We start from the raw sequence: 23,974 nt of genomic DNA on the forward strand, positions 1-23,974 counted from the left end.
TTGTAGAAAATGTTGGGGAAAACTTAACAACGTGTGCTTGAAAGTCATATTATCTAAGTATTTGAAATGAAACCAAAACAAACGACACAAAAATGATAAAAGGACAACATTCTATAATTAAATGCATCTCAATGCGGATAAGTACCCCCTTCCTTCATAGAACATATAAAACAAAAAAAAAATATTATGAAGTTAATATTGTAGTAAAAAGCGTGCAATAAACAGCGTTTTAATTGTGTGAGGAGGGCTCATGGGACGGATTGTCTCAAATTGCAGGTCCTCTATCATAATGTCAATTGTAGACATTCGGGTAGCTTATTTGTCGGTATAAACCGAAATATACACCAGACCATTTCACTGAGCTGTACATGCAGTGCTGGTATAGAAATCTCATTTAGATATGAAATGGTAGGAAGCAATTCTAAGGTGTCTATCGCAATCCAGAATGCTTATTTAGAACTAGAAAGTTTCATTGAGATAATTCAGGTTTCCTATAGGAAGAAACATATGGGACTACACGACAAACGGACGGGCAACTTTCGGTATTTTTCTGATCTTCATTTGCTCAATACTCAGTTACATAATATTTTTTTTAATTTTCATGAATATCGGTAAGATCTGTTCAATTATGTGAACATGCTTGTTATGTTCAGTTGTTACCAGTATCAGAGTTTATCGTCTATGACGTCACCACAGTACGCATCGCAGAATCGAAATCGGAATGGATTAGATTAAATCGTTTATATTTACTATTCCATGTATTCTGACTTTGTTGTTGTTGTTTTCTGGGGGGGGGGGGTGAAACGCCTCTCAGTGGTTTAATGGGGTTGTAATCTTGCTATTAATGTACATATTATCAATTATTAGGATTTTTTTTTCTTAATTTGACTTATATGAATTAATGTTCAAAAATGAAAAAAAAAAGGTTACATGGTCCTTGGGCCTCACAGAAAGATCTAGTTTCGATGAACTTATGAATCATCATCTCTACAATATTAGATGGCCTCGTTCAGTGATTCAAGGTCCCTTTCGAATCGAAGACAACCCCACAGCCTTGAACCACTCAGAAATCAGCAGCAATCTTTATATTATTCATCATTACGATATTATTCCCCACCAGTTTCTTATAAGATTAGCTCCAGACAAAAAAAAATATAATAATGCTAAGTAATATTTGGGACATGCTCGGGAGAATTTTCAATCAGGAATCTTAGCGGTTGGTTGGGGGTTACAGGAGGCATCGCATGAAGATATAGGCCCGTATTCTGAAGTCGGGTTTAACCCTCAAACTCAGGTTTAAAGTCGTGGTTTAAGTATGGATAGCAAATTGTTACATTAATCACTGACAGTAGAGATATCACATTTTAGCTCATTTTGGCTCTCAAATCATTCATAATGGTCTAGGGAGTATAAATAGACGATTGTCTTCACCATCGATGAATCAGGAAAGAGCACAGTAATCATAAGAAACATACAACTTTTGACACTTTTGGCTTCCCATAATTTTAGCACAGTTAGATCATGGTCTGACTTCAGAATACAGGCCATAGTGTTTAGAAGAAGAAAGAACAATTTGGAAGATAGAACCCACAATTATCATTATGCTTGGTAAACAAAACAATTAAGTTTAATTAGTCTGATTATGAATATTGTATGATATTTGCATCATTGCTGCAAATCTATTTCAGTCTATAGCGATCATGCTATTAAACGAAGTAATAAAATATATCAACAGATATCTCTGTAACTGCTGGTTGAGTAACAAATATTTCCCCAAACCCTTTCATGTTTTCAAATAATGTGAGTACTTTCAAACACAGTTGCGACACAGATCAAATATTGTTTCCCACATGTTCTATAATTGTAGAAGAATAAGACACAATGTTTTAAGAAATTGTTCCAATTTGTTCCAAAATATTCTCCGTGTTAAAGGGCAAACGAACCAGTAGCCTAAATACATAGCGCCACCACAAGTCCTCAAACTACTCATATCTGACAAGGTTCATTACCCATCATGCAATATTTTGAGCAGTGTAGTAATACAGGCCCATTTGAATAATAGCACACTCATATCGCAATAAGTATGTTACAAAGTAACAAATAAAGCACTCTAGAAAAATATTTTATTATCCCTATAAAAACAAAAATATAGGCCAATTTATATGACTAGCTATTTATAACACACAGTCAATGAGAGACAGAACACAGTGCCGGTCTGTTGCTATCCCTTTATATCTTAATTTCCCAATATTACTGCAACCACTTGTAATCTACGTATATATTTCATTTCATACTGACATGAAAAGTTCCCACGATGGACTGGACAACGTAATGATGAATTTGAAATTTCAATGGTTGAATCATTGTAATATAACTATGTTTAATATTCTATTTTGCATTTTTTTGTGAATTTCGTATTTTGAAAATAATTTGGAATATTCCAATGAAGGAGGCATAGAATTCCACTAATCTATTGTCAAGCATCTGATAATTTGCCAAGAGCGGCAAGTTTTGAATGCTAAACCACATGAGGCTGTATCCACGGTTTAAAATCAAACGATGCATGTGAAGATGTATTTGGTTTTACAATCATAAGACACATGTGAATGTGGTCTTAAAGTGAATGAAGACGATAGGAGATGTAAATCTTTAAAGAAACCTTGTGGATTTTCCTCAGAAATGGAAACCACAAGCACTGCAGTTGGTTATTAAGGATGACCTGCACACTGCTTGCCTTAGATTAAAGATTGATTTAAGGTTAATAGGAAATTGGAGTGTCCAACTTTCAGACTTCAAGGTCACCAAGATGTCAAAGGGATCTGGAAGTGTCTGGAAGAAAAAAGAAAACGCCAGTGATCTCCAGCAGGTCACGATGACAAAGATAGGAATACGACTAGGATTCACATACTGAGGAGAGGCAACGCGTTTCCTTCGTAAAATTTATTTATAAAATAAAAGAACAATCTGCATGTTAATCTGAAAGAAAATGTCATAAGTTTAACGATTTTCTTTTCCCAATGCAAATCAGGTATTGTCAGTGTATTCGTGATATTAGTTAAAGATAAAGAACACATTCACGTCCCACTCGAATAGAAATGGGCAAATGATTTATAAAACTATGTCATACTTACGTTCTCTATATGTAAGAGTACCTCAAGGTTGTAAATTTGGGCCTTTTTTATTTTTCATGTGAGTTCCCGATGCTCAGAACGCCTAAGAGCAGAAGAAATGTCTTTGTTATCGAATCTCTTTTCCTTGAATTTGATCAATTTGGTCAATGGTTATGTATTGGCCATCATACAATAACATTAATATGAACCAATTTGCACAATGACGTAATAGTTAAGAATTCATTGGTGCATGGGGGCATGTTTTTTTCTGTTAAAACATTGCTCGTCTTTCTTTAGGAAAAGGAACATTACAGGATATTCAATTAAAAAAAAACAAATCGACTATCGAGAGTCCTTTTCGTACTATTCTCATTTTGATGAAATGCTGAGCTCTGTTATAGTCGTATACATGGTATGTAGTTCCATTATGATGAGATCCTTGCCGTTATAACCATTTGTTCTGTTTAACAATTTCTGTGATAATTAGGGATAATCGCCTGCAAGTTAATGTAACATCACTAAAATTCAAAAGGTGTAGTTTTATTTGCCTAATAATTCATGAGAAAATGTACACCACATCTGTTATGTCTACACAATGTGTGTGAATAACATATTTTCATAGTCAACCACGTGACCTTGCTATGAACAGTCACACGGTCGAAGAGTCCACAGTGTGAAAATATCTTCACACTGTTTGAGCATTTTAAATTTGTTATTTATTCATTTATTTATGATGATCACAATCTCACAATATGGGGTTATAAAAATATAACCCGAATAAGTACACAGTGAAGACATACAGAGGTGCTTTATCATAAGCTTTAAGCTGGGATACATTGTATGAGTATCGCATACGTATTTATGGTTTTACGACCTCTTTCGATTGTCAGTTGAATTCGATCTTAAGTAAATCGCAATATTAAGACTGTCAGTGCTGTTTTCTTCACTTATCCCTCGATATATATTTTGAAAATATCATTTTATCACACAATGACTTATATACAAATAAATGATAATGTAAATCAAACATTTTTATCAAATGTTAAAACATATATTAATTTCCTGCAAATGTAGAAACAATTTATGAAACACAATTAAAATAAAACAACGTGGAATGTTATTCTGTGACATAATACGTTTTCATTACTTTTCTGAAGAGAAAGAGAGAGAAAAATCACCCATAACGCCAAAAGAGCGAGAATTCTTCGTAACGCTTTCGAACGCCTTCATCCACCTAGCTTCCTGTAATATTTACAAGATATTAAATGTGATTATGAACAAGTTCATAACACATTGTCTTGTACGGATACTGCTTAGGAAAATTGCACGAGCAAGCACAAATATTTCAGTGAACATAGTGTAACCAGCGGGGGTGCGTGTATATATGACCCCGGGCTAGTCTCCGCTACAGCATGTTTCTCGAATATCAAAACAAACACAGGCGAAGCTTGTCATGCACTTTATAAAAGTATATACTCAATGCAGAGAGATCATTTACCAAACCTGTCAAAGGGCCCTCGTGTGACAATGAAAAAGATAAGTCTATTAGCTTATTTCTCAATTTGAAATCTTCGTGTTTTTTCCCTACAATTATGACAACTTTATTTTACTATCTGTAAACCTCGGCGAGATATTTTAACTTCGAAACTTCAATAAAAGCTAGGTTATATCCCAAGTAGTTGCAACCTCAACGCTAACATAAATTCAATATTAAAAACAACGGTTTGTATCAACAAACTTTCCAAACCAGCTTTCCAGTCAGCAAGACGTCACGAGTTACCCCCCCCCCCCCAAAAAAAAAAAAAAAAAAAAAAAAAAACATCATCATCATCATTAAAAAGCTCGAAACCCTTCTTACAGCCCTTTGCAAATAAATCTTGAAAGAGTGAATGTTGTTGCCCTAGAAGTGTCTTTCACAAGTAATTTAGAGGACAGATTTGCACCTGTAAACACACCATCTTCGATCTCTTGAACAACTCGTCTGGAAGATCTGCAGGTCCCAGTCAAAGTTTCAGTCTTCCAAAATGACAATTTGTATTTGTAAGGTCTAAAGCTACATCAACAAAGAGTTACTGACTCACCAGTGCTAGGACTTGACATGGTATTACCTTTCAAAATACAAGAAGGTGAATGATAACTTGAAATAGTTTGAGGCTCGCAAAGTTCTCGATCAAAAATCACGAGACTAGCGTATAGAAGTTGCAAAGGTTGAGACCAAAATAATTTGTCTTGCAGCAAATCGTCAAACTGTTGTTTTTTGTTTTAAATGAAAATGTGAATGTTTAACTTTAGTTCATATAAACTGTTTTATTATATCATAGGGCCATATTTTCATTTTTATTGTTTCTTTCGATCAAGCCCTGCTGGAAAGAACATAGTATTACACAGTGTGATCACAGTGTCTTCACAAAGTGTACGATGTGAACACATTATTCACACTGTTAAAATTCTCAAAATTCAACAATGTGCAGACATGTTCACACTGTGGATACATCGACAGTGTGATTGTTCACAGCGTGTTCACATGGTCGACTACGTGAAAATGTGATTCATGCTGTTTGAATGCTCATAGTCAACAGTGTGAAGGGTGATTTTACGTTGTGTTCCACACTGACACGGAACACACTGTGGCAAACATTGTGGGACACTGTGTCCTTTCCGGTAGGGAACTTAATATTATGTCACAGTTACATCTGCGAAACTGACTCCAGACCGATTGTATTACGCTAAATCCGTTGAGATATCGTCGGACGGTTTGGAGTTAGTTTCGTTGGTATGACTGTACCATTGTCATCATTGCAGTTCCCTTCCCTAGCGGAAATATCACAGTGTTCCACAGTGTGTTGACAGTGTGGTACACAATGTGAACTTACCTTCACACTATTAAATTCGAGCATTTCAACAGTGTGAATCCCATATTTACACAGTCGACCATGTGAACACACTATGAACAGTAACATTTTCGAGGTGTCCATAATATGAAAATATCTTCACACTGTTGAATTTGAGCATAACACTGTTCCTTCCAACAGGGGTTTGACCCCCCTAAATGACCGTGACCATTTGCTATATTTCACTTCTTTTCTTCCCTTCTAGGTGCAGCTTTAGACGCGGGATCGTCTTCATATTCATTTGTACATTATTTAGGATTAATCAAATAAAAGCACGTAAGTAATCATTATCTTTCTTTACAAAATCTTACTGTGATTTTCTTTATTTAATCAGTTTTTTATGTCAAGAAACATAATTAAACATTCATCTCACATAATGTTTAAGACGCGGAATTGTCTTCATATTCATTTGTAAATTATTCAGAATAAATCAATTAAAATGACGTAACTGATCATTAACTTTAAAAAAAATATCTTGTGATTTTCTATATTCAATTGGCATTTGATATTAAGAAATATAATAATGACCTATATTCAACTCACGTTTGTTTATAGGAAACGAAAATTATAGAGATTTTATAGCAACATATCAACACAAAGTAGGTATATTCATTTATCAGAAATGTTTCTTCAACGGTACTGCATATTCGTAAATACATTCCGCGATCTGCGTTGATTTTTTTTCCATTTGAGATATTTAGTTCCTCAATTTTTTTATATGAAAATTGCTTTTTCGACGGACAGCAGAAAATGAATATAGTCAAACTCAAATTGAAACCATATAATGGCCACTGTTTTATTGTTCATGTATTGTTTGTTTTTCTTTTCTACAAAAGAATTAATGGAAACTGTGGAATGCCCTGGAGACATCCGGTTAGAAGAAAACGATTTGCCTGGTGAGAAAATATTTCATTTATCATTACCCAGTCGATACTCATTAAATACCAACTCTACACCCCACTCCACACAACACACACTCACTCTACACCCACTCCAACTCCACACCCACTCGATACTCACTAAACACCAACTCCACAAAAACTGTACACGCCCTCCCTCAACACCCACCCACTAAACACCTACTCCACACCGACTCCACACACTTTTTTTACTCTACGCCAACCCACACCCACTCCACAAACACTCACTCTACACCCACTTACATCCTCTCCAACTCCACACCGACTCACTAAACACCTATTCCACACTCACTCCAACTCCACACCCATTTGATACTCACTAAACACCTACTCCACATGCACACACTCCAACTCCACACCCATTTGTACTCATTAAACACTAACTCCACAAACACTCACTGTACACCCACCCACACCCACTCCAACTCTACACTCACTCGATACACACTAAACATGCAACTCCACAAAAAAATCACTGTACACCCATCCACACCCACTGCAAACGCCCTCCCTCCACACCCACTCACTAAACACCTATTCCACACTCACTCCACACCTACCCACTCCGACTCCACACCCATTTGATACTCACTAAACACCTACGCCACACACTCCAACTCCACACCTACTGGATACTCACTAAATACCAACTCTACACCCACTCCACACACACACACACTCACTCTACACCTACCCACTCCAACTCCACACCCACTCGATACTCACTAAACACCAAATCCACAAACGCTTCCTCTACACACACCCACTCCAACTCCAAAACGACTTGATACTCACTTAACACCAATTACACACCCACTGCACACGCACGCACTCACTCCACACCCACCCACTCCAACTCCACACCCACTGGATACACACTAAACACCAACTCCACACACACTCACTCCACACACACCCACTCGATACTCACTAAACACCTACTCCACACCGACTCAATACTCTTATAACACCTACTCCACATCCAAGCCATATTCACTAAACACCTTCTGCATTCCCACTTCGCATCTACTCACTAAACACCTATTCCACACCCACTCGAAACAACATATACCCCAAACCCAGTTCACACCCACTCCAAACCAACTCCAACCCACTCCCTGCTCATTACACCCCTTCATTACTCTCGAATCACCTTCCCCGCACCGGCCTACCCCACGCATTAACCTCACTCACTCCAAACAAATTGACATCACTCGATCACATTCGCTGAGCTATTCCACACGCATCTATTTCACACACTCTACACATCCATCTTATGCCTATTCCAAAATAAGTCTCTCAGCCTGAATTTGTTTCAATGGTCTAAAAAAATTTGCGATTAGTTACGAAAGGCCAATCGCAGCGTTCGTAACGAATCGCACAACAGACGGAACGAGGTAGATGCTAAACTATTCCTAGTGGAATGCCATCGGTAACTTCCGTATGAATTCTGATTTAAAGAGAAATGCCAGTAATTGCAGTAATCACTGATTTCATGAGGAAGTCTGTAAAACAAGGCTTAATCGTCAGCATATCATCGAGGATCTAGATCTGGTACAGTTACATAAATTGAACTTTGTGAAATCTTGAAATCTACACTAAAAAATGTTCACACAGAAGATCACCAACACAGATAAGCGCACGTGGGACAGTGTATAATCATTGCTTTGAATGTCGGGCACGACGCTTTACCCGAATCCTGTGCTTATTTGCTGATTTCTTAGCAATTACACGATTTCTTCCAGAATCCTTTGGCACATATGTTTTATTCATAGAAACAGACACTTTGGTGGTCATTTAATTGGATTCTGTATGAACTCATTTTGATATCGTTACCAAAACTGGCATTTACATTTAACAATTAATACACATGAATCTCCAAACTGTCCATTGTTTCCAAGGGACCACTTAAAACATATTCTCTGTGACCTTCCACTGCCTGGTTAAAATTGCATGGGTTTAACTTTTTATTAATAATAACCAAACACAACATTCGAATGTCATTATTTCTCCTTCGGTACAAATAGTTTTATTCAAGGCGACAAATTTTAACTTTTATTTGTCCTTGCTTTCAAATACCATGTTCGACTTGGTAAATCTAAAAACTAAATCCCTAATAATGTTGAATTATAAGCTCGCGTTAAATGTATAAAAAGAGTTCAATTGTCGAAGAAGAACTACTATTCCTTAAAAAAAAGAGAGATTTGATGCTTAATTTCTTGGGTTCCGTATCTGTCTTCATAATTTTTGTACATAGTGTTGCTATGTTTAATCATGTAAGTATTTTTGTTTTTGTTTTCATTTGTTTCATTATTGTGATTATTATCCATAAACATTCAAATAAAACAGTTTTGAGATCCGTGTAGGATGTGGACGGTAGAGGAATTGTAACACACGCGAAAAATGAATACCTAAAATTAGGGTCTCGCTGACCCCAGTCACACCAACGAAACCGATACCTAACCGGCTGATGGTATGTCATTGAGGATAAAGTGAAACATTCGGTCTGTCATGGGGTTCGTCTCACTAGTGAGACCGGGGCGTTACAGATCACATAATTCACAGCTTTACTGCAAGTGAACCTTCCTCACCTGTGCATACCTACTGTGCGCAGTTTGAGGTCACAGAGGAATTTTCGCTCCACGACGCACGATGGATTCAAGAATATTTAAGATGTACTGTTAAATGCCCTTCTTGACAAAGAACATCCAAGAAGTCTTTGTCGAAAATTGTTGAATAAAAAAAGCCAGCAGTTTCGTCTTGGACATATTCGCAAATTTTTGTCAGGTCCGAAACTTAGGACGAAAATGCGATTCCCGTTTCACCAATTATCGACAAAGACCTCCCACCTTTTCTTTGTCATATTACGTTATTGATTCTGTCATGCATCGTGGAAAAGAAACCTTTTGTGAATGCCATGTTTTGTCCCTGATGCTGTGTGCTCCACCCCCCTCCCTCCCGTCCCCGCCCCTCACATACACTCACACATCACTATCCACCACGCGCGCTGAAAGAACATCACTTTCTCGAATTTACAGATTTCGCTTGTATAATATGCAAGAAGGTTCACTTGGAAAATACCGGTTCCTGGGCCCCGTTGCAGAAAGAGTTGCAATCAAACGCAACTCTAAAAATCATGCGCAACTTGATTTTCAACCAATCAACAGCGCGTATTTTGGAATTGCGGTTGATTTTTTGACTTGCGTTTAAACGCAACTCTTTCTACAACGGGCCCCTGCACTATTTACAATCTGGACGAAGTTTTATCTATCAGCTCCTTTTTTTCTTCTTTTTCTTGCGAATGTTTTCAACAATTTCTTAGATTATATCTAAATTGAATTAGTCATTGAAATACATTATCTGTAGAAGGATTGATAGGTAAAGTATCGACTTATCAGTTCATTAATTCGATTCATGAATTCATTCATTTATTGAATCAATCTTTCATTCATCTTCTGCAGTTACTTACTAACTTGCACTTATTTATTTGTTTAATTTATTATTTTTAACCTGTCATGTATATTTCCTTAATGTATAGGGACTGGGAAGAAGAGCCAACAGTAAATTGGGTTCCTCACCTTTATCAAACCTGGCAAATTAGATTTTGTCACAACTTAAAACATCCAAACCTCGTTGCAGTTGAAACCCCCTAACAATTGTCACATTTACCCCCCCCCCCACAAAAAAAATAAAACCCTACGTCACAATTGAAAACTTCCATATCGCGTCACATTTGAAACTCCAATTTCCGTCAAGTTTGAACGGTCCTTTCCTTATTCCGATACAGGTTGGGATATAATTCGAATGTTTGAATTGGACTCGTCCACTGTTCAAGGGGTTAGAGTAGTGTCTGGATCAGACGATGTGCAGAGGGCATATAGACTTCTCAAGAACCATGATATCAGAGAACCTACAAGGTAGAGTATTACGTATTCCACTATGATAACAAGTATTGTATGATTAAGAATAAAAGATTATTATGATACTTCTTGCGGTTATGGTTTTAAAAGCAAAAGACTGAGCTACTTTGGAGACAATATCAGATCAAAAGACATCGAGCAGGACTTCATGCATGGGAAGGTACAAGGCATAAGTAGAAGAGAAAGACAAAGCAAAAGATGGCTAGTAGGAACCACAAAAGAAACTGGGAGAACTGAGAATGCTTTCACAGGATAAAACAGCATGGAAACAGTTTGTCCATTGGGTCACTAGGAGTCGAGAACGACTCGATGGATCTCATTTACCGAAGCTACCCATTTTAGCTATTGGCATATCTTCCAGCGGGCTCTACGTAAATTATAATACATGAATGTTGTTATAACCCTTCTCCAATCTGTACAAAAAAGTCCCAGTTTTTGGAAGTCTTTGGTATTTCTCGGCAGGGGATCGAACCCTCGACATGCTGTACATGAGACGGGTGCTCCTCCACTGAGCCGCAGTGACCAAATCCTTTCGATTCATTAAAATTTTCGCACTGCGAAGTACAACGGATTTAAGAGCATAGAAAATGTATTGTCAACTGCCTGTCTTGACAAAGAGCAACCAAGAAGTCTTTGTCAAAAATTGGAGAATCAAAACAGCAGTTTCGTCCAGGGCTCTGGACACACGACATATATGCAGTTTTCGTCAGCTCTGAACCTTCGGACGAAACTGCTGTCCTGGTTCACCAGTTCTCAACAAATACCTCCCAGCTATTCTTTGTCATTTTACACTCATTCTCAATAATTTTACTGTGTTCTTGAATCCGTTTTGTGTCGCGATGTAAAAGCTCCCCTATTATTTCTTCTTGATGTTCATTCTCTTAAAGATGACTTTAACATGAGAAGCCAATTAGTGTCAGTTCTGACACCCCATTTAAAAAACAATTTAGTGTTCTTTTTTTTGCAATATCAGTTTTTATGTCTATTACAACCTGCCTTGCAGCATTGACCTGGTTTTGATTGTAACTTTTCCACATTTTTACTCTGTTTATCGTTTTTACACTCCTTTTCTTTGGAATAAAGAAATATTTTAACTCAGCATGCTCAGTAAATAAGTATCTAAATAAGTATCTAAATAAATGGATAAATAAATAAACAAAAAAAACAATTGTTTCTCGTTGTTGTTAGTAACCAGTTTCAACAAGGTCTCCCAGACGAGTTTTCATTCGTATCCACCTTCAAACTGACTGATCGAACAGGAGATGACGAGGATTGGTGGTTATGGCTGATCCGTGACAGAGCTGGCACTCCGCAAATTGGCATCAGGTTGATGGGAGAGGAGAAAGCCCTTCAATTCATCTATGTAAATGAGCTAGGTCAACTCGAGAATGTCCGCTTCGAGTAGGTGCTTTTTTTTCTTTCACCCATCGAATCCAACATTAATTAGATGAAAACTATGACATTTGTACCACATTATACATGTATTTTCAATTCATCTATGTAAATGAGCTAGGCCAACTCGAGCACGTTCGCTCTGAGCAGATGTCTTTTTTTTCTTTCACCCACCCTTCCATTCTTACATTAATATAATGAAAGTTATGACATTTACATGTATAACCCAGGTGAGTGTTTAATAAAGCTGTTCGTAAAGTTACGAACGACTTTACGCATGACTGGAACATGTTCTTAGGTCATAACTCAATTACATAGGGATATCACATAGCACAAGAAAGGATCACCAGTCCTGCGTAAAGTCATTCGTATCTTACGAACAGCTTTATGAAACACCCACCACATATATTTAATTTATCTGTGCAACTGGACTTACGTTAATTTCTCTTTGATCGCTTAACAGCAACGCCATGATGCTGTTCGATAGGAACTGGCACAAACTCCACATGGCCATCAGTAAGAATCGACTCGATCTATTCGTAGACTGTCTGTCTATCGGGTCAGTCCAGTTGAGTCCCAGGGGTCAAGTCGATACCTTAGGAGAAACCCTCATCGGGAGAAAGTTCAGCAACGGAGGGGGACCAGTGCAGGTAAGAACATATGAACAGGGGCGGATCCAGAGTTTACAAGGGGGCATATTTTCCCTAGGAAAAATTGAGAAGGCCCCCCCCCCAAAAAAAAGAGGGTTTGCCTAAAACCTGGAGTTCATTTTGTTCACGTTAAATTTCATATATTCAAGCAAAAAGAAGATTCTCCCTTGTGGATGAACGACTTATTCCCATAAAAATAAATAATATTTCCTGTGGCTCTTAAGGGGGATTAGGGAATAAACGGCACGACAGCTGAGGAACGCTCTGATGGAATGAATAGTATACACACTTGAAGATGACATTGCTAGCAAAGAGACTTTGTTACACTGTGTAATCATAAAATTATAGGCTTTCGCTATTTACATGTTCATGAGTTTATTTTAGCCATGCACATGATATACGAACCCGTACACAGTGGGGGCGAGGTTTTGAAAACTTATTATCCTTTACTGATAAATATTCACAAAATTCACCAAAAGTGTGCACGAAAGTCTTTAATTTGACTTTGGAAAAAGCAATAGAGCCAACATGACGAGCTCTGTCGCTTGGCTCCCTCGAGTCTCTTCGAAAGTTTTATGCGTCAAGCCCCCAAGGAAATAACCCTGTGTATGGCCACGAACATGTTTAGTCAAATTTAGTTTTAGTATTGTTTGTAGTAAATATAAATATAAGTGTCGTTAAAAGCTATTCACGTGAAAGTAAATTTTGATATCAGTTTATTATCTACCTCCTCAAATTTCTTTTTCTTCTCCCCTTCCTTCTCCTCCTCCTTCTTTTTTTTCTTGTTCTTCCTCTCCTTTTTCTTCTTCTCCTTCTCCTTATTTTCATTCGTCTTCTCCTCCTCCTCCTCCTTCTTTTTCTTCTTGTTCTTCCTCTCCTTTTTCTTCTTCTCCTCCTTATTTTCATTCGTCTTCTCCTCCTTCTTATTTTTCTTATTTTTTTCTGCTTCTTATCATTCTTATTCTTCTCCTCCTCCTTCTTCCCCTTATTCTTATTATTCTTCTTCTCCTCCTTCTTTTTCTTCTTCTTCTTCTCCTTCTTCTTTTTCTTCTCCTTCTCATCCTCTCTCTCCATCATTCCTTTTCTATTTCCATCTTTAGTTTATTCTACAATGGATGATTATTCATTGCGACCGCACCTTCCCAACTCGTGACCATTGCTCAGAAATATCGGTAAGATAAGAATTTGTCCCTATTTTTTTTGACATGTCATGAATTTTTTATTAGTTTTTCCCAACAATACAAAATTACAGATATACCCAATCTCGATCTGTACGCTCCCAAAACTCACGATTTTTTTAAATTCCAAAATGGAATACTAAATGGGGGAAAGAGCTTTGGTTCTTGTTGGGCCTCTAATCTTGATTCTGTGATACCAACTCCACTAAAGAAAGCATTTAAAGTATAAATGAAGACTTACTGTATAATTTGATGTTTGTTTCTCTCTTTTCACCTGTGCGCCTCGATCACTTAGATTAAAATGGATTTGGCGCCTTGGAAATCATATTTATCATTATCATTACATTTATTCGTGGACTTTTCCATGATTTGAGGGATAAATCAGTTTATTTTAAATCGCTTTGCTATAATTTAAGCAATTTTTGATACACATTGCTTCTGATGGCAACCCTTCCATATACAGTGCGTATCAAAAAAAGTTTACACTTTGAAAAAGCCCTGGGAATTCAAAAATATACAACATGTGGGTAATATTTTCACATATAATCTTGGGTTTTGGTCTCATCTATCTAATGAAAGTAAAAAGTTTGACAGAATGCAACACTTGAGTGAGCACTGTCCATTTTTGTAAAGCTCGCAGAAATTTGTTTGCGCAGAAATGCTCGTTTTCACGCTTTGTCAAGGGAAAGGGCAAAATCAAACTTACCCTGCGAAACATTTCTCATACATTTCTCTTGCACTTTTATTCAATTGAAATAAAACGGATACATTCAAGCATTTTGTAACAATTTTGCACCCAAATTGAAATTTCAACATTTAGTAAGCACAACCTTTACCCTTTTTGTGCCAGCTGGATCTGAGGACATAACTGAATCTGAACAAAAGTTTATATCAGACATCTCCAGCATTTTTTCACTGAGTTTTTATCATTTAAGTGGGTTTAAATTTCATTTTTCATTTAATATTTGTTTCTCCACACTTTTCCCAAGATTGACAATGATTTACAAAAGTAAAATCAAGCCTTAGCCATTTCATGTAAATCGCAGCTCAGTGTAAATCAAATATCGTCTCGATTGCCTCGGTGTGTGGGGAGTGGGGTTGGGCGCAATGCACTCTTCGAAGTGTTTTGGGCATGGAAACAAGTTAAAAGGTAAAAGATATCTTCAAATCAATTTTACTAGCTAAATTCCACGTGTTCTTCACGATTAAGGTCTGCTTTTATTTGCTTAACTATTTCAAAGTTCTGCGCAAATCATTTTTCACTAAATTTTAAAAAGTAAGTGGTGCTCACTCAAGCGGAATTATTTTTCGACAGTTATATCGTCATTTGCTTAAATAGATCTATACCAATGTTAAAATGTGGAAAAATCTTCAGGATATTACAAATTTATAATTTTACAGGATTTTTTCAAAGTGTTAATTTTTTTTGATACGCACTGTATATAGGCCTATATTAAAACTAGTAATAAGATATGACTATCTGACGATTTATAATTATCCATGCTCCTTTATCTTATGAAGGTTGCGTAATAAACAATAAGTTTAAGGACTTGCCTTCACACAGGCTATGTTTTTGGCAACCTATTCCGTTTACTGTTGATTATAAGAATCAACTGATGATTATAATTATGATTACTCATATTATTTCTTGGAATAAATTTAGCCCAGTTATGTTTTGTTTATCATATCGTGTACAACTGTGAAACGGGAATCAATAAATGAAATAAATTTATTTTGTTTTTGCACAATCAAGTGTTGATATTTTAATTATTCGTAGTCATTATCCTCATCGAATATGATTTTATGATTTAAACATGTTCCGGTTTGTCATATTTTCATGCATTTCTACGTACAATTATAGTCCGTCCTCCGCAAGTGGTTTTACGTTCAATGATATATATTTATGATTTATTGTCATGATGTCTTTGTTACATTCTTATTACCATGTTATATTGTTATGCAGAAGAAAACTAGATCAAATCAAATCAAATCTGATATTTTCAAATGTGAAAATGAAACAGTTTATTGCGAAATGCAAAATGAAATGAATTAAATCAAGCCCACTTTCCAATGCGTGTGCCACAGTAACACCAACGTAACCGACTCCTGAACGATCAAATATATATTAATTTATTCGGATGGCATACTATCCGGTCTGTTTGGGATCGGTTTTGTAGGTGTGACATGTACTATGATTGCTGTGTCCTACCTGTTCATTTGTTGTTACCAATACAATAATCATCAAAACTGTCATTTTGACTTTTTTTACTCAACAGCAAGGACCTCAGGCGACAGAAGAGGTATGTTTAGGCTATATTCTGTTAAATAAGTTATGGCCACTTTGTTTTACATCTTGTCTTGCAATGTGCTAATCCCTAATTTTACGATTTAATCAAGACTTGTGTGTCTAGGAGTTAACGATGTGTCACCATTTTATATTCCAGCAGGGATAGGTGGTAGGTCCTGCCTTACTCTGGTATTTAAATTGTTCTTGAAAATTTAAAATGAAATACATGTTATGTTAAATCATTCAATCAGTCATTTTTACATATTCCTGTTTAACTGTCCCAATTTTCTCACGTGGACTTCTTTTGCTTTCAATAATCTAGCCTAAAACTTGCTCTGTGACCTGCCCAGAAGGACCACCAGGACGACAGGGTGATCCGGTAAATGTTTCACATTTTTCTTGCACTTAATAAATACCAAAAAAAATGATGAGTAAAAAAAATGATGAATGAATAAATAAAAAATAGATTATTAATAAATAAATTGATAAATAATTAAATAAATAAAATGAATGGATGAATAAACAAATTAATTAATCAATCAATGAATAATAAATAGATAAATAAATGAGTAAATGAATAATTAAAAAATGAATGAATGAATGAATAAATAAAATGAATAACATTTTCTATAACAGCAGTTGCTACCTTATAGCATATTTGCTATTGATATTACCAGGGTCGGATCCAGGATTTTCCAAAAGGGGGAGAACACATTTTTCCGAAGAAAAAAATGGCAAGCAAAAAAAAACTTCTCAAAGAGGGGGGGGGGGATGGGCCGGCTGTACTCCCCCCCCCCCGATCCGCCAGTGGTTATTAGGGATTTTGTTCTTTTTTATTGAATTCTTTTAAGTTTTAAGCTTCCAAGCTGATTTTATTTCCGGTGTTTTAAGAAGGAACATACTAAAAAACGATTCCCAATATCATTTTGCAAATCCATGTTTAAGGGATGAAATTTGTCCGAGGATTTTTTTTAAAAGGTCGTGAATAGTTCGACACTACAAATAATTTTAGTTAATATGGAAAAAGAAAATAAGTTACATCTACCTGGCGAGACATTTTATATTGTTATTCTGTCGACATTGTGTGGTGCGATATCTTCTGAATTCAAAGTAATAGCCGTAGTGACGACACACGATACCCATGGCGAATCGACTTTTAACAAAATGTATGTACGTCGACATGGCGAGATAAAGGATTTTGTATAAGTCCACTTATAAAAACAATGTGTCGTTATTGCGAGATTCGTTATAGATAATGACGACAACGTTTAATAAGTCGACTTGGAAAGATAACGTATATCACCACATCGAAATAATAAAGCTTCTATGTTGACATGGCAAAGTAAAATGTGACCATACTTCCATAGTTCTCCTTAAAAATAGGAAAAATAATAATTTGGTCTGAAAAAATTAGTTTCTCGTAAAGAATAACTATTCTTTTTCATACTGTAAATAAATGATGTTGTCAAGTTAGTTAAATAAAAGAAAAGATATAATGGGCTGTTTGGCAGAATTTTCACCGAGTTTGCGGTGAACCCTGAACATCAAAACATGTTTTTTAAGCCCTCACTGAATTTCAACTGCATTCAAACAAGTACTTCTGAGGGCTATTGTTAATCAACTTTGACAAATTATATATTGGGCGACTTAGTGTTCAGTTGTTGGTTTTGGGATGGCCGGCCCCAATTAAGTATCTCGTCAAGTAGAAAGCACTTTAAAACATTCCGTGGAAATATGAGCTTATTTTTCTTTCCTTTTTTTCATGGGAGGTTTGAAAAAAGGATTCACTATTTCTAATGGTAGGGTATCCGCGATATTCCTGTTTTCTTAACCTTGTCTATTATTTCATTTTATTTTATCCTTGTTTGGTTTTTATTTAGGGTTTGCCTGGACCAGCGGGTCAGTTGGGACGTCCCGGTATCCCGGGCCGCATCGGGTCAACCGGGCCGAAGGGAGAGAAGGGAAGTGAAGGATATAGGGTAAGTAAAGCATGCATGATGTCATCAAGTTCATATTCATGCTATATATATTGTTTAGTAACGGTAAGGCGTGATTTATGAAGGAAGCTTTGGTTATCATGGTTATGAGAGGTATACAAAATTTAATTGAAAGGGTATTTGTTGCCAATTTGATAAGAAAACTAATAACGTAATCTGTGACTCAAGGAGAGACGATGGAAAGAGAGACAGACTGACAGAGAGGACAGGGGTGGGGTGGGGGGCGTAGAGTGGATGAGGATGGGGCAAGGGCGGGGGAGGGACAGGGATACTTGGATAAAGAATGAATAATAAAAAGAGATATATTCCTCATCGAAAGCAAGATTTTAATCACCTAAAATATCAATAATTTAAATCTGGAATATGCAAACCTCCATCTTTATTGTACTCATTATCTTTAAATATTATTTGTTTGTGTTTTTTTTTTGCTAGGGGCAACCAGGTCCTATTGGTCCAGTAGGCATCCAAGGTCCAAGGGTAAGTTGTCATCAGAATTTAAACGAATATGTTATTCAGCTTGATGACTATGCTTTTGCATGACCATGATGAAGGGTGACTGTCAATGGTGTATTTTAGCATCCAATTCGCAGACGCTTTCTGCAACATTAAGAATATATTGAAAAGGCCCGTTTTATCACAATGGACAGGGCCCTGGGAACGATTTTTCGACTGGGGGTGCAGATGTAAATTTTGAAAAGTAAAACAAATAAAAATGAAATAAAAAGCCTAGAAAATGGAGGTAAATTGGTTCAGAAAAAGTATCCACAAGATAATTTTGAGGGTGCTACAGCATCCCCGCTTTCTGGGGCTATATGGATTAGAGGTCATTGACGAAAGGTTGAGAGCCGGAGCAGCATATCGTCTTACGATTCGAACCCAACAAAAAAAATGCAATTAGTGTCGTCTGTCAAGAGTTGGGGACGACACTGCTTTTTTTATTCACAGGTTTTCGACAAAGACTGCATTGTTATGAGGGCTTTAGAGAATAGATTCTCTGCGTCGTAGAGACCGTCTGAGAAGTAGCTACAAAGATACGATACATTGTCGAATAATCCAGCTTAACTTGGGGGGGGGGGGCATGACGGGATTCAGCCCCTCCCTCAATTGTTGCAGTAAACTTGTACAGAAAGGTAAAATTAACATCTGATAGTGTTTTATGGCATGTTCATCCTCCTCAACAGACACGCACTCACGCACTTACGATTCCGTTCCGTAGCCCTTTTTTGCCTGTATTGACATATAATGAATTCGATTGTATAATACGTACTAATACAGACTAGTGTGAGTGGTGTTGGAGTTGTGTTCATCAGTCTGGTGTAGTATATGCCAACGCTGCCAACACTAACACCAGCATTAACTCCAGAGCACTAGTTAGCACCGGACTCCAGCAGTAAAACGTGTTACCCGCCACCCCTATACCATCAATGAGTCGCCAGGGAATGTTCTCTTTGAATAGCCAAAATAGTAATTTGGTCTTCAAGTAGTAGAAATTATAAAATTAGCTTATCTGAAATAATTATTCTTATTCTTTGATACCACTTTTCTGGACTTCTTGGAAGGCTCACCAAGCCTGCACATCTCATGCTTAAATAGATCCCAAACCTCGAACGTTGTTTTCACTTTATTAGTAGTATTATACAATCGAATTTATTTTATATTTCAATATAGGCCTATAAGACCTACGACAGTATCATTTTGAAGGAGATGCATTTTAAAACTCGTAAAATACTCCAAAAATCTTTTTAGGGGAATTATTACTACTACTATTATTATTTTTTTTTTTTGGGGGGGGGGTGGAGTGGCAAGTCACATATTAATACTCTCATTCCTTTTTTTTTTCTTTTATCAGGGATCTCCGGGACCTGGCGGGCTCAACGGTGACCCAGGAAGAGCTGGACCTAAAGGAGAAATGGTAAACTTTACAGCCCATTTTTTTTAGGCTGACTAGAAAATGCTGGCCAAAGTGTTATTGAGTCGCCATTCAAAGTATGGTTTTCAATTTTCTTTTTTTGTTGGTGTGTGTGTGATCGAAAGAACTATTATGATTGTTTATATTTCAAAGTACTTACTTGTCCATTCATGTTAGCTGTTAGAGTGAGAATTTTCTTTTCTTCGCTTTCTTTGTATCACGGGAGCCACTATGGATTAAATACACATCTCCATGCAAATCCACAGCATTTGCACTTTCCTGTTTAAAGTTTTCCAGTGCTCTTCCAAATAAAAAGACTTCTCCCCTGATGCTGTCATATAAAAGTGTTGATAATGGGTTTAAGTTCAAATAGAAATAAAAATTGTCAACGAATTCGAAATTATTATTTAATCACATCAAAAACTCGTAATAAAATTCTATTAAAATCATAAACATATATACTGGGATCTAAAGTTCAAACAAGAAAAAGATATGATACAATTTTGGCCAATTAGAGTGATGCATTATGTCTCGCGTTTTTAATGCCACATCACGCGTTCTAAATTTTAGGATAACCGATGAATTATTTGTCACGTGGTCTTGATATGAGGATAACTGATGCATTATTTGTCACGTGATTTGATTATTAGGTTAACTGATTAATTGTCACTTGGTCTAATTATTAGGAAAGGTGATGAATTGTTTGCCATGTGGTATGATTTTAGGATAACTGATTACATTTTCTTAACACTTGTCACGTGGTTTCCATTATTAGGATTACTGATTGATTGTTTATCACGTGGTCTAATTATTTAGGATTATTGATGAATTGTTTGTCACGTGGTGTAATTATTAGGATAACTGATGCATTGTTTATCACAGGTCTAACTATTAGAATAATTAATGAATGTTTGTCACGTGGTCGAATAATTAGGATAACTGATTAATGTTTGTAACGTGGTCTAATTTTTAGGATGAATTATGAATTGTTTGTGACGATATGATCTAAATCTGTTTTTCCTCTGCCAGGGACCCAATGGACTACCAGGTTTGCCGGGCGTTCCAGGTGAACAGGTGAGTGTGTAGGATATGCTCTTAAGACCCTATATACGGTAGTCTAAAGTTAAAAAAAATGATGAAAAAAATAAAGGGTCGCTATTCTGATGTCCGGTTAAAATTTTGGGAAGCCGAAAATGTCAAAATTGTGTCAACACTTTCTGGTTCCTATGTTCACTGTTCTCTTTCTTCATGCTATAATGAGGAAAAAAGAATCTAATTAAGTAATTTTTCATACAGTTATGAATGAGTAGAGTGACAGATGAGGATAATGTTTTTATCCAATCATATCTCTCCATAGGGACCACGTGGTTATCCCGGCCCACAGGGCGATCAAGGACGACCTGGAGATACGCCCACAAGAGAGGTAAGATGGTCATGTGATGGGACAAAGTGGGTCTGGCTATTAGTATTGGAATCATTGGTCGCGTGAATTAGGGAATTTTTCAACGGTTTGCTACATCACTTTATGGAAACATTGAAATTGAAATTTATATTAAAGTTGAAATTGGAAATTAATTCCAAATCCAAAATAAAATTCAAATTCAAACCCAAATTCAAACCCGAATTCAAATTTATTTTCAAATCCAAACGTAATTCAAATCAAATTTAAATCCCAATTCATATTCAAATCCAAATTAATTTTCAAATCAAATCAAAATTCGGTTTCATATTCAAATTCATATTAGAATTCATATTCAAATTCAAATCTAAATTCAAATTTAAATCGAAATTGAATTTTAACTCTCTGCTTTTCTCTATTTCCCCAACAGCAATTGATCGATATTGTCGTTAGTATACCGGGCCTACAGGGCGAACCTGGTCCGCGGGGATTACCGGGTATCGACGGTGTCAAGGTATGTATTCAGCCGTTATTTCCTACTTGAAAGAATACAGTGTGTACCACAGTGTATTCACAGTGTGGGACACAATGTGAATACACCTTCACACTTAAAATTAGGCATTTAAACAGTGTGAGTCACATATTTACAATTCTAGTCGACCATGTGAACATGCTGTGAACAGTCACACTGTTGAGGTGTCCACAGTGTGAAATATCTTCACACTGTTGGATTTGAGCATTTAAACAGTGAGAATAATATTTCTTCATAGACCACAGTGTGAACACAATGTGTTCACGCTGTGTAACGATATATTCTTTTCAGCAGGGTTTGTTCACGGATATTCCAACTATTCATAATTTCAATTTGAAAGTGCATACTGGTAGTTTTTCTTTTCTCTATTCATTTCATGAATGTTGATCTTACACTTTATGGAAAGAATTGTTTTAACCTTCTTCTTGTTTAATTTGGTTTCAAATTAATTGTGAACATAGGAATCCGATATGACTGGAAATAAAAAAAAACACGTGAACATTAAAAAAGAAAAAAAATATAATTAAAAATATCATTGCTTTTAATTCTTTTAATATTTAGTCATAGGATCACTGCCTCGACAAAATTTGTTTTTAAGCAGCATTCCTCATTCCATCCTTTTATTGTATCATTCTCCTTTTTCTCTAGTTATGTATGTGAATATCATAAATATGTATTTTTGTGTTGATAAGTTGATATTGTGACATCATGTATATTCATCGTATTATTTCTATGGTGATTTAAAAAAAAACAGTTATCTTACATTACACCTTTTCATATCTGTTTTGATCTGGGTGTTTTTTTCATAGGGAGAGAAAGGAACTCGTGGAGAATATGGCTACAGAGGTGTTGAGGGACCAAAGGTATGATTCTAATATAAGGTGCAGATTGTTGAAGAAAACATTCATTATAAGTCATACTTACAAGCAGGGAGGCGACGATCACCCCCCCCCCACTCCCCTGCAATGAATATGTTGATGCATACCCCCTCCTTTGAGAAATTGAAAAGAAAACCAATTAAAAAATGCAAATACATGTTTTAAATACCATCGGAAAGTACTATGACATTTGGTAACTGAAAATATTATTTTTAAAAAACGAAACGTTTCTTTTACGCATTTTGGAATTTTTGCCGTATCATCATCATCATTATCATCATCATCAATATCATCATTATTATTATCATTATTATAGTTATCATTGTTATTGTTATTTATTATTATTATTATCATTATTAATCATCATCATAATTATGATCATAATCACGATGTTCATTATTATTTTATTACTTTTGTTGTAACCATTACCACCATCAGCATCCTTTTACTCAGTGTCAAATCTTGTATTTGCTTTTTTCAGGGTATCCGAGGAGAAAAAGGCCAAAAGGGAGTCTTTGGTGAACCGGGACCGCCCGGGCCACCTGGTACTTTGGTATGTATTTCATCAAAATGGATTTATGTCCTTATGGAATGATGATCTGTCATGTAATGTGGATACATACACAAGTCTGTAAAGTGAAGAAAGAAGGTCATGAAGGCCTTCCTCCGTGAAGGAGAACTTGTATGCAGAATTCTCATTGCGAAATCGTGTAAATTATGAAGAAGGGGATAAGGTTTTATCTGAATAACAAATTATGAATTTCGTAATAGGTCCATGGTCATATGCAGTAATAACAATTACTGTCATGAAGTGACAGTTATCAATGTTAAAGTGTGGAATAGGATCGGGAAAGGTGAGTCAATTTTCTCGCAAAATAAATTGTATGTAATTTTTAAAAGATTTTGCACAT

At 36.1% G+C, this 23,974-nt stretch overlaps 1 protein-coding gene across 1 annotated transcript in view; it reads left to right on the top strand.

Moving 5' to 3' along the window:
- Positions 1 to 23,974, top strand: part of LOC121430607 — a 73,981-nt gene that overhangs the window by 28,157 nt on the left and 21,850 nt on the right. The window contains exons 4-19 of the mRNA XM_041627924.1: positions 6,207 to 6,277; positions 6,838 to 6,897; positions 10,709 to 10,838; positions 12,030 to 12,242; positions 12,697 to 12,883; positions 13,984 to 14,055; positions 16,338 to 16,361; positions 16,671 to 16,727; positions 18,229 to 18,327; positions 18,778 to 18,822; positions 20,195 to 20,257; positions 21,284 to 21,328; positions 21,612 to 21,677; positions 22,084 to 22,167; positions 22,995 to 23,048; positions 23,545 to 23,616. Of these exons, the coding sequence (XP_041483858.1) occupies positions 6,207 to 6,277; positions 6,838 to 6,897; positions 10,709 to 10,838; positions 12,030 to 12,242; positions 12,697 to 12,883; positions 13,984 to 14,055; positions 16,338 to 16,361; positions 16,671 to 16,727; positions 18,229 to 18,327; positions 18,778 to 18,822; positions 20,195 to 20,257; positions 21,284 to 21,328; positions 21,612 to 21,677; positions 22,084 to 22,167; positions 22,995 to 23,048; positions 23,545 to 23,616 (1,342 nt within the window). The remainder of the gene's footprint in view (positions 1 to 6,206; positions 6,278 to 6,837; positions 6,898 to 10,708; positions 10,839 to 12,029; positions 12,243 to 12,696; positions 12,884 to 13,983; positions 14,056 to 16,337; positions 16,362 to 16,670; positions 16,728 to 18,228; positions 18,328 to 18,777; positions 18,823 to 20,194; positions 20,258 to 21,283; positions 21,329 to 21,611; positions 21,678 to 22,083; positions 22,168 to 22,994; positions 23,049 to 23,544; positions 23,617 to 23,974) is intronic.

Source organism: Lytechinus variegatus, chromosome 17 (assembly GCF_018143015.1).
Source record: "Lytechinus variegatus isolate NC3 chromosome 17, Lvar_3.0, whole genome shotgun sequence".
NCBI classification, from domain to species: Eukaryota; Metazoa; Echinodermata; class Echinoidea; order Temnopleuroida; family Toxopneustidae; genus Lytechinus; species Lytechinus variegatus.